At 38.1% G+C, this 13,873-nt stretch overlaps 1 protein-coding gene across 8 annotated transcripts in view; it reads left to right on the forward strand.

Annotated features, from left to right (window-relative positions):
* Positions 1-13,873, forward strand: part of KCNQ1 (potassium voltage-gated channel subfamily Q member 1) — a 389,773-nt gene that overhangs the window by 91,737 nt on the left and 284,163 nt on the right. For all 8 annotated transcript variants that reach the window (XM_068683465.1, XM_068683463.1, XM_068683464.1 and 5 more), the window contains exon 2: positions 692-782. In XM_068683465.1, coding sequence (XP_068539566.1) covers positions 780-782 — 3 coding nt within the window. In that variant the 5' untranslated portion in view covers positions 692-779. The remainder of the gene's footprint in view (positions 1-691; positions 783-13,873) is intronic.

Here is a 13,873-nt window from a genome sequence, read left to right on the forward strand (position 1 = left end):
CTGTAAGGGGCAGATAATTTAGTTACTGTTTTTTTTGCAGCATGCTTCTGTCAAATGCAAAGGATTGGTGCAGAAGGAGTTGCTTGGGCAGGGGAATGAACTTTCCTATTCCCTTTCTCTTTCTGTGATGGTTGTTTTGAAATTTGATTTTAAAATTTGAATCAACCCCAAGTTATGTTTCAAATGCTGAATATCAGACTTTGTTTACCTGGGGCTTTTAGGGAAATGGTTGTTATACAAGGTAGTGTGGGCAGAGCGTATTAAGCTCTGGCTTAGCTGGGATTTGTTTTTGCAGTTTGATAGAATTTGCAACAGCAAAAGGCAAATATTTGAAACAATTGGTGGGCAGGTGTGTGATTCAGCCATAGAAGCTGTTAAAACAGTCACAGACAAGGAATGCTGTTATCTGGGGTTGGACAAGTCTCAGAGGTAGGTAAATAAGTCTGTTGTACAGTTTTAATTTGATAATTTTCAACCCAAAAACTGTCTGAAGAGATACAGGTTATGTAAGAGAAGCAGGAGCACCCAGTTTACTAGCTGTGTTTAAGATAATGTAATATCCATGTTACTTCTGTGTGTACAGATAATTAGTGATAGAATAAATATTTGTCCTTCTAGATTTTTATTAGACTCATTACACATTTATTGTTATTTATATATATATATAAAAATATAAATTTCTTTTTTACAGTTTCCTTATTGTGCTGATATGCCTTATCTTCAGTGTGCTTTCGACAATTGAACAGTATGCAGCTCTTGCTACGGGGACATTATTTTGGATGGTATGTATTAACGTGACTGATGCATGTTTGTTATTGCTGTATTTCTTCAGGAGATCAGAATTTACACATTAAAAGCAATGTTTTTTATGGTTTACTTATCATAAAGTTTTGTTTTTTCCCCCAATGAGTCCCAGAAACACCAAAAGGTCATAATAGTACAAAACTCCACTTTTACCATATATATGGTCTATACTGAGGTTGTCTGTATTGTGTCCAACGTACAAGGCTTTTCTAATTAAGCTTGAATCTCTTGTACTGATCAGGGTAATCCATCATTCAGCCATGCCAAAGACTAGGTACCTGAACATACGGAGAGAAAAATAATAATTGCAATTCCTTACTTTTAGCAAAACTCTGATCCAGCTTTCTTTCACAAATGCGTAACTGGTATGTTTTTATTGACTTCGGAGTTAAGACAACTTGTTCTACCTGTCCAATACCCTTTTTCTTCGGTAGAGAAAACTTAGTTACCTTTTCTTTGTTTCATCAGTGCTGCAGCAGGTACGTATCAAGAAATGTTCCAAGAGCATTTCTGTGCTGCCAATTTAGTCTTCATTTGAGAACCTTAGTTTTGAAATCTGTCAGACATGATTTTAAGCACAAAAAATTGTTCAATTTGTTGTACCTCAGCGGTAAGTGAGGTCCCCCTGATAAATCCTTGATTTCTTTGCATTTGTATTTCTTCAACCAGTACCTTATTTGTTCTGTGGCGTGCCATTTTCTTTTTGTACTTTTTAAAGGGCTTTTTTTTAACCCTAAGTAGTAGTTGTGGATACTTCTGCTAATTTCTCTGATTAATTTCACCTGTGATGAAATCTCAGTGAGACACTCATCTTTGTAATGTATCATAATATTTTAGTTGAAACATTGTGTTGAGTGAAATAACTTCTAGTGGCAACATAGCCTTCTCACATGATTTCATGAGCAAAATCACAGAACTCATTTTGTGTGTTCATAGCAGGTACTGTGTGTGTGTGTATATATATATATATATATATATACATGTATATTTACTTTCTAAGGAGTATGAATCAATGTTCCTGTTCTATATCACTTAAAAACTACAGTGAATTTTTAAGATGAAATCCTACTGTTATAGTTTCTTGGAAATTCAGCTGTTGTATGTTTATTTAGTGTTGGCACATATAGATATTCTTTTCCTAAACTGCGGTGATTTTCAAGAAACTTAAGATGATTGCCAGTGATCCACTGATTCAAAGCAGTAGATGGGCCAACATGCTCTCTGCTCTATCCTGTCTTGGTGGGACTTTCAAAGAAGTTGTGGCACCTTGCAAAACAAAAAAACGTCAGAATCTGGTTTCTATTAGCTTCTACCTTTTAAAATTTCCTATACCGTTCTTATTTCAAGGTTTTTGTGCTTCAGTGACATAGTCATACAAGATACTATAATTATATGAAAACAAGGGCTAAAAGGGTTGCCGAGATTATATGTATATATTGGCTCTTTTTTGTTCTGGAGCTGTTTATTATTAAAATATTGCAATATCATCTCCCACTACCAAAGCAGGAAATTGAAGATATGTTACCAATAATTTTAAGTATTTTAAATTGGATCTATTTTTCATAACAATAAGAGAACTGCAAACTTACCCTTGTTTATTTTTCCAATGTTAAGTTGGTGTTCCCATTGGTGTTCCAATTTTAGACAAAAAGCTTACAATTAGCTGTTGAATCTTTCTCTACTTGTCACCACACTTCACAGGGCAAAGAGCCTTGATGAAAGCTATACCTAAATGCAGTTGTAATGGGAGATTAGGAGAGAATTGGCCTTTTGTTAGCTTCCAGAATGCAGTGAAAACTGTTTAAATTTGCATGTGTTTATTTTATCTTTTTTTCACTAGATGGTGCTGTTGGAGGGGTTTGTCTACAGTTACTCGTTGGCACTTGCCCAGCGTGAGCTGGAGTCTGAGCCAAGACTCTGAAAGGATCATCATTTTGGAGGGTATATGTACACTTGGCCCATTTAAAAGAGTGGTGCGGGAGAGCTTTTGCCATGACTCATAAAGAGAATGTGGTATATCTCTGTAAAAATTGATTTTGAGACTACAATATTTAAACTATGGAAAAAAGTAATTCTGAGATGTATGTTCCCAGAGAGGCCATATTTTTCTTTTATTTTCATAAGCAAGGATTTTATGGTGCCAGAACACAGCAGAATGCTGTTATCTCAGCATGATCTAAGAAAATCCAAGTGCCTGATCCAAGGGGATTAAATATTCTGCTGAACCAAGGGATATTTAGTGTGCCTGAAAAAGCTATTTTCTTGTAGGAATCTCATTTCAATATTGATTCCAACCAAAAAAAAAAAAAAAGTAACAGTATGTTTTTATGATGAAAGTATAAGCTCTTTCCAGCTTTTTGTTTTCTGAGTTCCTTTTCTGCTTTAGAGTACTTCTTAATGAAGAGGTTAAACAGTTTTTAAACATTCAAAAGGTCTTCAGTAAAGAAAAACAGCAATTATTTTTTGTGGCTGATATTTGTCTTATTAGCTTTGAAATAATTCCTACAGCTGAGAGAGAGTGGCACAGAACTGAGGCCTACAATATATGTATATTTTATTTCTTGCTTTAATATAAGCTTTTGTTTGAATATGATTTGCTGGTGTTTTATGCACCCCGTGAGAAAGAAAGGGAAACATACTTACAGCTTTTGAGTCTGAAGGTAGTCTTCACAAAGAACAAATGGTTCAAAATGGTCCCAGCGTTTACCTTCTGATTATCTTTGTGGTTTGAGAAGTCCAAGGCTTGTAATCTGGACATTAATAATTGTTCTTATTTTCATTATTTTGAAAAATTAAATGAAAGTAATGCCTGTAAAGGATGCCCAGGTAATAGGCATTACAGGCTGCATCTACCGACTGATGCAGTCTCTCTGAAGAGCAGCTCTGGATGAGAAAGCTCTCAGTTTAAGCTGTGCTTTACATCCATCCTGAAAAAGTCTGAGGGATCCAAATCAGATGCTTGTAAAGTGGAAAGAAGATAGTCTGTTAGTGGCAGCTGAACCAATTTAATGAAATGGGTTTAAAAGCAAACAAATAAAGCCAAGCCCCTTCTTATTGTTCGGTGTAGCTGAGTACTGACCAGTTGAACAATAATGTCAGGAAAGAATGAAGAGGTAATATGTAAGGAAAATATGCTAAGACCAGTAAAGGAAAGATGAGCTTTTTTTTTCTTTTAGATGTACTGTGAGTCAATTGTAGAGGGGAAGTATAGTTTTCCTTTAAAATCTGTAGAGGGCAGCATTGGACCATGCTGTGCCTCATTTGGGGTAGCTGAATTCAGACATTGGATGATGTCCTGAAGTAGGTAAAAATATCCTTTTGGAAGAAGTGAACTATTAATAAAAGGATGGTTTTTCACATGGGTTTGGGGAATTTTATACGAGTAATAAACAAAAATAATTCTCCTGGGGGAGAGAGAGGTTGAAGAGAAGGGCTGTGTAAATGTTGCCGCCAGAGACAACTCTCACCACTTTGTGGCTACAACCACAAAGTTCATGTTGTTTGGCCTGATTTCTCATCATCCGGATGGCTGTAAGGAAAATGTGAGAACAATTAAAGCTTTCAGTGAAATGAATTGGACGCACATTTGCACGAAGGAGAAAGAAACAGATACTGAACTTCTAAGCACACCGAAAGATTTCCAGTATGCTTATGTGCTTCCAGATAGGCTTTTGCCATCATCTTAGGTGTTTCCTTTTCAGTGGGGAAAAAAATTGTTTGGCTCTCTATAGTTACCATTGAAAATTATTTTTAGATTTATATGGTACAAATAATCAGTGATTTATAGAGAAGAAAACACATCTATATATCTTGCATATATTTCTTCTAGCAGGTTCAAAATGTGCCAGGCTTGAATTCTAATTTTAGTCTGCTACAATGGAGCTTGGATTTGATAAAGATAGGTTTGGATGCAGAGAATTGGTTACTTCCATTTCTGCCTGTTTTAAGAACTATGTAAAACAAACAAGCAAGAAACCTTTTCTTGGCCTTCTGCACCTGGAGTTTGCTGGTGCTGTGTCTGAACACAGTCATTTAAAATAAAGCCTGTAACTAAGTCACTGTAAGCAAAGGAATCAAAATTTGACATTTCTCTGCCTAACACTTTGGGATAACATGACTACAAAGCACCAAGCATTAACTGGGTCTCAGTCTCTGAACACAGGCTCTGGTAAGTGTGACCTTCTTCAAGCTTGCTGGGGAGCTAGTGACAGATTGCAGGCCAGCATAAACCAGTGGTGATGGATTGGTGCTGTCTGCTGGCTACCTGGTGGCCTACATGATCCGACATGGTGATATCCCTTGCTGGCAGCATGAGGGTATTGTCCAATATCTGAAATGAACACAGTGCCAAATTATCCTTTTGCTCTGAGTAACCCTCCTTAGCTTTTCATACACAAATTGCAGTAGCCTGAGAGTCTTCAAAAAACACTGCTTTTATATTGTGTGTGGTATGTTGAAAGATAGGGACATGCATGTTCCAGAGTTCACCTGTTCCTCAAGAGCTTGAGTTTATTCTCGCAAGTAGTATGGCCAGGTTTTGTTTATTTTTTAGTACAACTACACTCCAATAAAATCTGTTCAAAGGCATGCGTGTCTAAGAATCACTAAAAAAAAAAATAATAAAAATGCATGTTTTATTAACTTTTAAATTTTGCTTGCTTTTGTCAAGCTTTCTACTTCAGGGTTAAAGTTTGTTGAAGCTTTTCTGGGGTGTAAATCCATGTCAAGCTCAGAACGTTTGCTTGGTAACTCTAGAAGAAACACAAACTTTTTGCTCAAATTTATACATGTTTTTTGCTACTTAATAGTTTAGTAAACAAACAGATGAATGCAAATTCCATCTTGGGGAAAAAAACAGAACTATGAAATACTGGTGCATAGTAGAGCCAAGCAGTGAAAAGAAAGATTTTTAAATTTAGGATTTATCTGGATTAGTGTGTAATGTTTGCAGTGACAGGTGTTTCCTTTATGCCTTGCCCAAATGTCTGGAAAGTAGTTTGTCATTAAGTGCTACATTCAGTGTGTATCTCAATTTCAGTATAACTGGAGGGTCTATGGCTTTGTTAGGTCCTTGTTTTCACATCTGACCTCAGCCAGCTGGAGTCTATTGTTTTAAGCGTAATGTAACAGCTGACATAACATAACGGATATCAAGCTGAAAAGCTGAAACAGTGCAGTGAACTGATGCAGAGGGAGGGGAAAGTTGGGAGGGAGGGAGAGAGGCAAAACTAGCTTCGTGATTCAAAGTCAAAGCTTGCTGCCTTGTTTTCCCTGGGGGAATTAGCTAGCGAATAATGGGATGAGTCTGAAGTTCTATTAGCAATTGATTACATATGATAGACTACTGAGGCAGGTTTGAGTTTGCCAGCTGTCCCTGGCTGGTGGCTCTTGAATTGCTTTAAGTGGTCCTCAGTAGGCAAAACTGGAACAAACTCTGCAGGTGTGGTGTAACTGTAGTGCAGAACAGCAGCGTGTACCAATGTCTTGTGAGAAAGGAGATTCCCAGAGCTGGAAGAGAGAAAACAACTTAAACAAATGGAATGGATTAAGAATTTTATTTTGCAGTGTTGGATTACGTGGTTTCAATTAACTGGCTCAAAAAAGCAAAAGCAACAGGACTACCTCATAACTTTCTTTTTCTTAGCTGCTGCTAAAGCAAGCTTATGTGAGTTCCTTTTCTAAAAACTTTGTTCTCAACTTGTGAGTTTAGTAGGAAGGCACATCCTTGTGTTGACCACTGACTGGTACTGGAAGGAGAAGGCAAAATGGATGTTCTATTAGAAACTTGCCTCAGCTATGAAAGAAGTGGCAAATACATGACTCTGTCTACAGAAAAGGAACATGAAGGTACAGGAATCTCTGTATTTTTTCTTCATATAGCTATACTTAGAAAAACATCAAAACATACTTCTATTTTTAGCAACAACTAGGAAAAATATATCTGGCTGGATTGCATTCATATTGAGTAGAGCATCTGGCAGCTCCACCCACCTGAGAGTTTATTCCATGCTTTTAGGAGGGGAAAAAAAAAAAGGTCAGGACTCTATGCTGTTGTGTTTTTTTAAAGTATATGGATATAGGCAACCAAATTAGGTCCTACACTTATAAGTGAAGTTTTTATGGCTCAAGACTTGCAATTATGCAGTATGTTTAACTCTGTGTATATGAGTAGTCATAATGACTTCAGCGGAGCTTCCTGTGTGCATAAATATTAATGGGATCAGGGCGTATTAGGAAAGGTTTCACGAATAGTATTGCTTGTATTTAAGGATAACCTAGGAAGCACAAGAGTTTGATTTATGGAACTGCAGGCGGTGTTTATCACACATTTAATGTTTTAAATTTATTTTTATCTAATTTACTTTCATTTTGATAGTAAAAAAATAAATAAATAAATCATGCAGACTGAAGCATCAGCTCTACAAGGCTTGTCTTGCGCAGAGTTTCTAGGCACCCAACACCAGGACAGATGTCCTAGAGCTTCTGCACTGCCCAGCAATGCCAAATGTTCATTTCAGGGACCTCTACCTTGGTGTATTGCTAGCATCAGGTATTTCCACCTAACCCATCAAATATCAACATGTTTTCAAGGTGATGGGAAGCCAGGAATTGTTATTAGCTCTTGGAAACAGCAGGACTTCAAAGAACTCACAAAATAAACAAAATGCCTTTTCTCACACCCAGTCTGTGACAGCAAGCTATGTACTTCCTCACTTTGATGGTTTCCCTTATGTTAATGACATTGGGGCTGTCTGATGTGTGCTGAAGTAGACAGAGAATGTCTAGCAGCTGTCCATGGATCCATGTGGCATTTGAGTTTTCAGGTGGGCCTAATTAGTATTTAACTGAGAAAAGTTACTGGTTCTAAAAGCTAGAGGCAGCTGTGGATACACAGTAGCTCTGGTGGTTTCTTTTAGTTGTGGTCCCAGCACTAACCATTCGAGTAGCAAATGTCAGCAGCACCTTTTGTAAGAGATACAGCAGCACTGAAATAGTACAAATGATCTCTTAATGTAGCTCTGAGCTAGGAAACTCAGGAAGGGGAGTGAAAAAGAGCTCCAGCCCTTTGCTTATGTGTTTTTCTTTTAGTTTAATTCCTTGTTTCCACATATGTTTTCCACATATATATTTGTGTTTAATTTCTTTCCCCTCCAACATCCTTTTAACATCCTTATTGAGGTGCCTTTCACAAACTTATTGTTGTTTCTGTCAGCTTGACGGGATATGTTTACACCTGGAATGCCTGCAAAATAAATTGATTTACTTGTCATTTATCCCTCTGCAGCTATTTCCCATGTAAAGATGAGAAAGGACATCTGCTCTAGAGGTAATCTGACTATTCCATGGCTCCCTGCAGCAGAGCAGGTACAGCATATTAAGGAGGCTGTTTCAGTTGTAATGTTGCAGATCAGTTTTAAATCATAATTCAATGTGTATGGTGAGTGGCCTCCACCTGGCCTGCAGGCAAGGAGTTTGACACCTACCTTCTAGGAGCCGTTCCAAGCCATTGATTTAGTATATGAAGCTCAGAATGAGTTATATTTAGTGGCAAGGGAGGAGAGAAAATTAAATATTTACCAATCTTACTTCTGTAATGCCTTACAAACACGAACATACTTAACCTTGCAGCATTCTTGGGAGGTGAGCGTTAGTAGGTCTACAAGTAAAATTGGTGACCTGTAGTTTTTCCACCATAGCTTGGCTCTGTGAGATTAAACCATTGGGGAGAATTTAGGCTGCACATTCAAGAGTGGGTTTCAGCCTGCATAAGCTGGCACTTGCTACCCAAAGAAATGGTTCTGCTGCTCCGTTCCTTGTGCCAACACAAGCATTTGTGCAGCTATGTTGTAAGCTGCCTTGGAGGACCGTATGGGTTCTAACTAACCTTTTTTTTGGCCTGATGAGTTTGCTTCTTTTGGCAGCAGTGCTGGCTTAAAGTGTTTGTGGAACTACAGTGTAAGATTTCTTAGCTTTTGATAGTTAAAAGCGTGATGGAAACTTTATCTGCGACAAAATTTGCAAGCAGACTTGTGTGCTGTCCTTCTGAGAAAAGATATTATTGTTGTTTACATTATAGTCCGTTCAAAGGGCCCTGCCTGTAGGATGAGGTATAGTACCTAGTAGAGCGCCCACATGCTCTAAAAGATAGTTTCTACCCTTATGGACCTTGCAGTCTAAACAGACAAAGTGGTGAAAAGGTGAGCGGAAGGAAGTATGAATAGCTTCTTGCACAGCCAAGCACTGAAGCAGAGAAAGAATAAACTTACCAGAGTCCCAGTTTGGGCCTGCTCCAAGTGTTCAGGTTCTGTGATGGGCCTCAGCAGTCATAACACTGAAGAAAAGACATTTTAAATTTCTTGTCTCATTTCTTAGTTTAGGACCTGTCACTACGAAAGCTTCTTTAATATGACAGCTGAGATTTTGGCCCTGTTTTCACATACTTAGATCTGTTAGTGCCTTTCTTTTATTGATTTGACTAAATAGTTAAGTAGCGTTTTATGTCTGCTTTGCATCTGTTTTGTAGCAGGATATCAGCATGACAGCTGATTGTGACAGACTTGATTGAAATTAATTTTATCCTATAGGTTTAGGCACGTCTACTGTAATCTAGAGCCAGTTATTGAACTTGAATTGGCAGCTCAGCTGTGTCTACAAACAAAAGCTGTTTTGTTCCAACTCAGCTAGAACAGACAGGGCTGTAGGTAGGGTTTCAGAAGTGTGTCTCTTTGGAAGAACTTAAGAAGTCATCTGCTAGCTCTTCACTGCTGCCCCACTGTGGAGTTTTGCTCTGCCTAGAAATGGATTGTACTTCTTTCGTGTTCATCGTGCTGCAGTGTATAGTTGACCCAGAAAGTTTTGTTTAACACCAAAGCTGGTTAAAACCAATTTAGTCACATTGAAGAAGGCAAGTGAGCACTTCCACAACTGGTTCAGCTTTGTGGGTGGCAATCTCCAAGATGAGAGGTGCGCTAATGAGGAGCTGGGTGTGGTAATATCTTCAATCTCTGTTACTGCCTTTTAAGTGATTAAGAGCACGTGGTTGCATGCGTCAATATAGCCTAGTCCCATGGGGTATAATTGTACTATTATGTCATCATTATTATTAATACAATAACAAGAACATTTGGGTTGGTATTATTACAGCTATTTTGATAAAGGCAAAAGAAGCTGAAAAGAACATGCATTTGTACAAGAATACCTGTGTTGAATATGTGTGTAGACTAGTCCTGAGATGACAACTTGCCTTATAAATTCCTAGCACACACAAATTAAAAGCTACTTGGATCCTACTGCAATTTTCAGATATTACGAGGTGTCTTTTCATACTTAAAAACTTTTGAATGTTATGATACAGCTCATTAGTAAAACATTTAAATATTTAACTGGTAAGCCGTATGCTTTTCTAAAGCAGAATTAAAAGGGATGTAAAGAAAAAATTCTTTCCATACACCAGGCTCCAAGCCAGAAGTGCTATCTCATCCTCAAGGAAAAAATACAAGAAAATTAGGGCAGTATACTGTCTGTGCTGAAGCCAGGGTCAAACTCTCTACTGATACATGCTTGTAAGTGCATTTGTGATATTGTGGTAAGGTACGGAGAATAGATCTAGGGTCTTACAGGCCCTGAAAGCAGAACAAGGTTTGTGGCTATAATCAAAATGAGTAACAGTTTGTAAGCAAAGACCCGTTTTCTTGTTTTGGTAGTGGTATTTGTAAAACTAGGAAACTCCATGTTAAAGTGCTGGAAAATTGTTTTCAAGTAGTACATTAGGAGAGCTGTTTCAAGGGCTGATTCCGTTTCTTGCAGAGCGACTGCACTCCAGTTCCTAAGTGTTCAGACACATGGGACTGTTCCAGACAGTTCATTTGTTTCATAGATTATGTGGAGAGATGTTTCTCTTTCTAAAACCAAATCTTATCTTCATAGATATCTTACAACTCTTTGATCCATATCTAAATTGCTAATCTATTCTGATTTTGTATCTGAAACTAGCATTCATTTGGAATGATGAGAATAGTGTTTGTAACGCATAGGGTAAGGTATTGTATTTTGGGCTCATTGACAAACTTGCTCATAGGTATACTTTTCTTAACATTTAAAGGAGGTGGGTTTTTTCTTAATGCTGAACAGAGACATTGAGCTAGACCTTTTCCCTTACAAAAACTAATTGCTTTAGAGAGCTGGAGCAAAATGATGGGGAATCAGCAAAAGCTCTGTGCAAAGGTGCGAGATGCAGCAGAAGAACTGTGAGGTGTCTTGGTTTAGGAAAGAAGTACATGATCAGATATTTCTTGACATTTCTGTTCTGTCACCTATTGAAACAGTGACTTCTTGAGCATTGCAATTCCTGAGTGAATTGCAGCTGTCACTCATCATGGAATTACATTTTCTGTCATTCCTTCTCCTACCTGGACTTAAATCATTACCAACTGAAGCAGTTCACGAAACATGGGGAATTCAAACATGCAAAAAGCCGAAGTCAAAACTTTGGGAGCTTCTCTTCTTTCAGAGTTGCACATGCCTTGCTTTGACTTTCTACTTACATTGTGACCCTTGCCTGCCATCTACAGCAAGACAGAGATCGCTCTAGTGTGCCTCTGCCATGGTGGCAGGGAACATCCTTTTGTTCTCTGGCTTCCTTGAGCTGGGCTGCCCACAACCTACAGCATTCTGTGGCTCCAGGCCAATGCAGAAACATTTGTTGGGTCCAGAGCTGCATGTAGATATTGTTGATTAAAAGTTGGAACAAAGTCAGCATGGAAAAGGCTGCTAATGAAGCATGTCAGCTTTTTTGAATTAAAATGTCTTTTAATCACTTTTATATAAATACTAATCCCGGCCTCTATCCCAAGAGGCTTCAGAACCATAAGTATTGTGTACTTTTTAAAACAAAAAATGAAAATTAAACTGGTGTGGGACATTCTTTAAAAATGCTACTGGTTTTCTTCTTTACTCTTAGTCTTGGATATAAGGCTGAAAACAAATAGTAAAATCTTGGAAAATATTTTTGTTTGTCTTTTCATTTTGTTTTATTTCCCAGTAAGATAGCATTCATGTGCCATGGGACTAGAAGGAGAAACAAAGGCATCTGACTAACCAGCACAGCAGAAGTGATATACAGAACAAAGAAGGCTTTTTATTTATAATCTCTTAGTTTTTTCGTCATCTCAGTTCATATCACAGGAAATCAATAATTTTTAGTTGCTTTGGTAAAGTATTATTAAGTAAAAATCAAGCAGTCCTTTTTTACAAATGAGTATACTGTAATGTAGTATACTATAAAGTGTGTAAGGCTAAAGTTTCAAAGCAATGTGCATTTTACTCAGATTTATTTATTGTCAGTAGCTTGTCAGGTCTTTGTTTGAATTAGGAGCCATTGTGAGCGGCCAGAAATTGAACTTTATGTAATATAATCTATCTGTCACTTAGTATCAGTTCCCTAACAGTGATGCTAACACATTCAGACTTTAGCATCTGGACCTCGCACTTGAGTTTTCAGCCACTAGGTAGGGTCTAATGTTTCAGTGCTTCCATGTAGTTTCTTCCCAGCTATTTCCCATCTGTGTATGACTGTCCCACTTCCCTAGGGGTCGGTCACTAGTGCTGTTGATGTCACCAGACAGGCCTTTTCCCAAGAGAATTTTTTTTTGACTGTATCACTTGTTAAATTGCACTAGACTGCTGAATTCATTCTCTTCTTCAAAAGCTAGAAAACGCATAATAAAGCAGAAGGTTGTGGGATTATGCTTGAGCATGTCTCAGAGATCAACATAATTGATTTCAGGGGCTAATTCTAAAACAGTGTGCTTAGGTCTCCTCTCACGTGTTACAAAACAGAGGCTAATGTTTCTGTAGAACAGTGAGATATAATTGCAGGAAAGATTAAGAACAAACCTAAGTCTTTAGGTGGCTTCTCAAACTTCCTGACAAGTACAGCTCTTAAAAAAAGATCTGTAACATACTAAAATGAACTTAAAATTTGCAGCCTGCTGGCCGCCTCCTCTAGTACTTTTATGGCAGACGGGCTTTTCTGGGAACGTGCCTCTAGGTGCTTTCCTAACTGGGGAAGGTCTTGGAGGAAAGCAGGCAAGTCTGTCCTTGAGCAAGAGAGAATTTCACAAATTTCCACTCTGAAAGCTTCTCAGGATGTGCTTCTGTGATCACTGCTATTTGATGAGCTATGTGTGCTGCTTGGGAGTTGGTTGTGATTGAGGGCACCTCAGTGCTTTGAGCCCAAACATAATGCAGTGACATAAACATTGAAGAGAAAAAGCAGAGAAGGAACTAGACTGAGGGATACTCTTCCTCAAATCTCTTCTTTGTAGGTAGCAAAGTACCTCCTAAGAGTAATGCCAGAGGTCTGAGCTGTCTAACAAATAGGGTGTCTTTTCTCATATGCTTTCCTTCTGTGTTCTTCTGTGAATTAGCTTTTTTGGTATTAATTCCCAAGTCAGAAAACTTGACAGAGCCAGCCTGGAGCAGTACCTCTTTAGTCTCTTGAGCAAGTAGCAGGGAGGGAATGAAATTTCCCTCAAAACATCTGGCTGTGCTGAGCTGTGCTGGTGCATTTGCCCCCAAGGGAAGATGACTGACTCCTGAGGTGGGGCCAGATCAAAAGGAAGGTGCAGGGAAACGGAAACAGTGGTGAGAAAGGATGCCAAAAGGTTTAAAATATAGCTGCTGTATCTATCCAGTGGTCTAGCTCCTGTTTGTGGAATAAATTTTATGAAAGATGCACTTATTTATGTTAGCCTGTGAAGCGTAGGTCTAGACCAAGCAGCATATTTTAAGAAGCTGGGAAAGAAAAGGGAAAAAAAAAAGACCAAACTATTTTGCTTGTACTTTCTGCTCTAAGGTAATTTAGTCTAGAAAAAACTTTGAAGTAAAAATAAACATTGTATTTTAAGTAGCTGAAGGCATTTATTATGTTTGCAAAGGCCTTTGCTCTTAGCAGTCTGGTTTGAGGAGATTTGTTTTTGTCTAGAAGAAACAAAAATATTTGTGCATTTGCTTTTGACTCCTGGAATGCCAGGAGTCCTCTTCTGTGTGAAGCTGGGGTTGTACAAAA

Source organism: Anas acuta, chromosome 5, assembly GCF_963932015.1.
Source record: "Anas acuta chromosome 5, bAnaAcu1.1, whole genome shotgun sequence".
Classification (NCBI taxonomy): domain Eukaryota; kingdom Metazoa; phylum Chordata; class Aves; order Anseriformes; family Anatidae; genus Anas; species Anas acuta.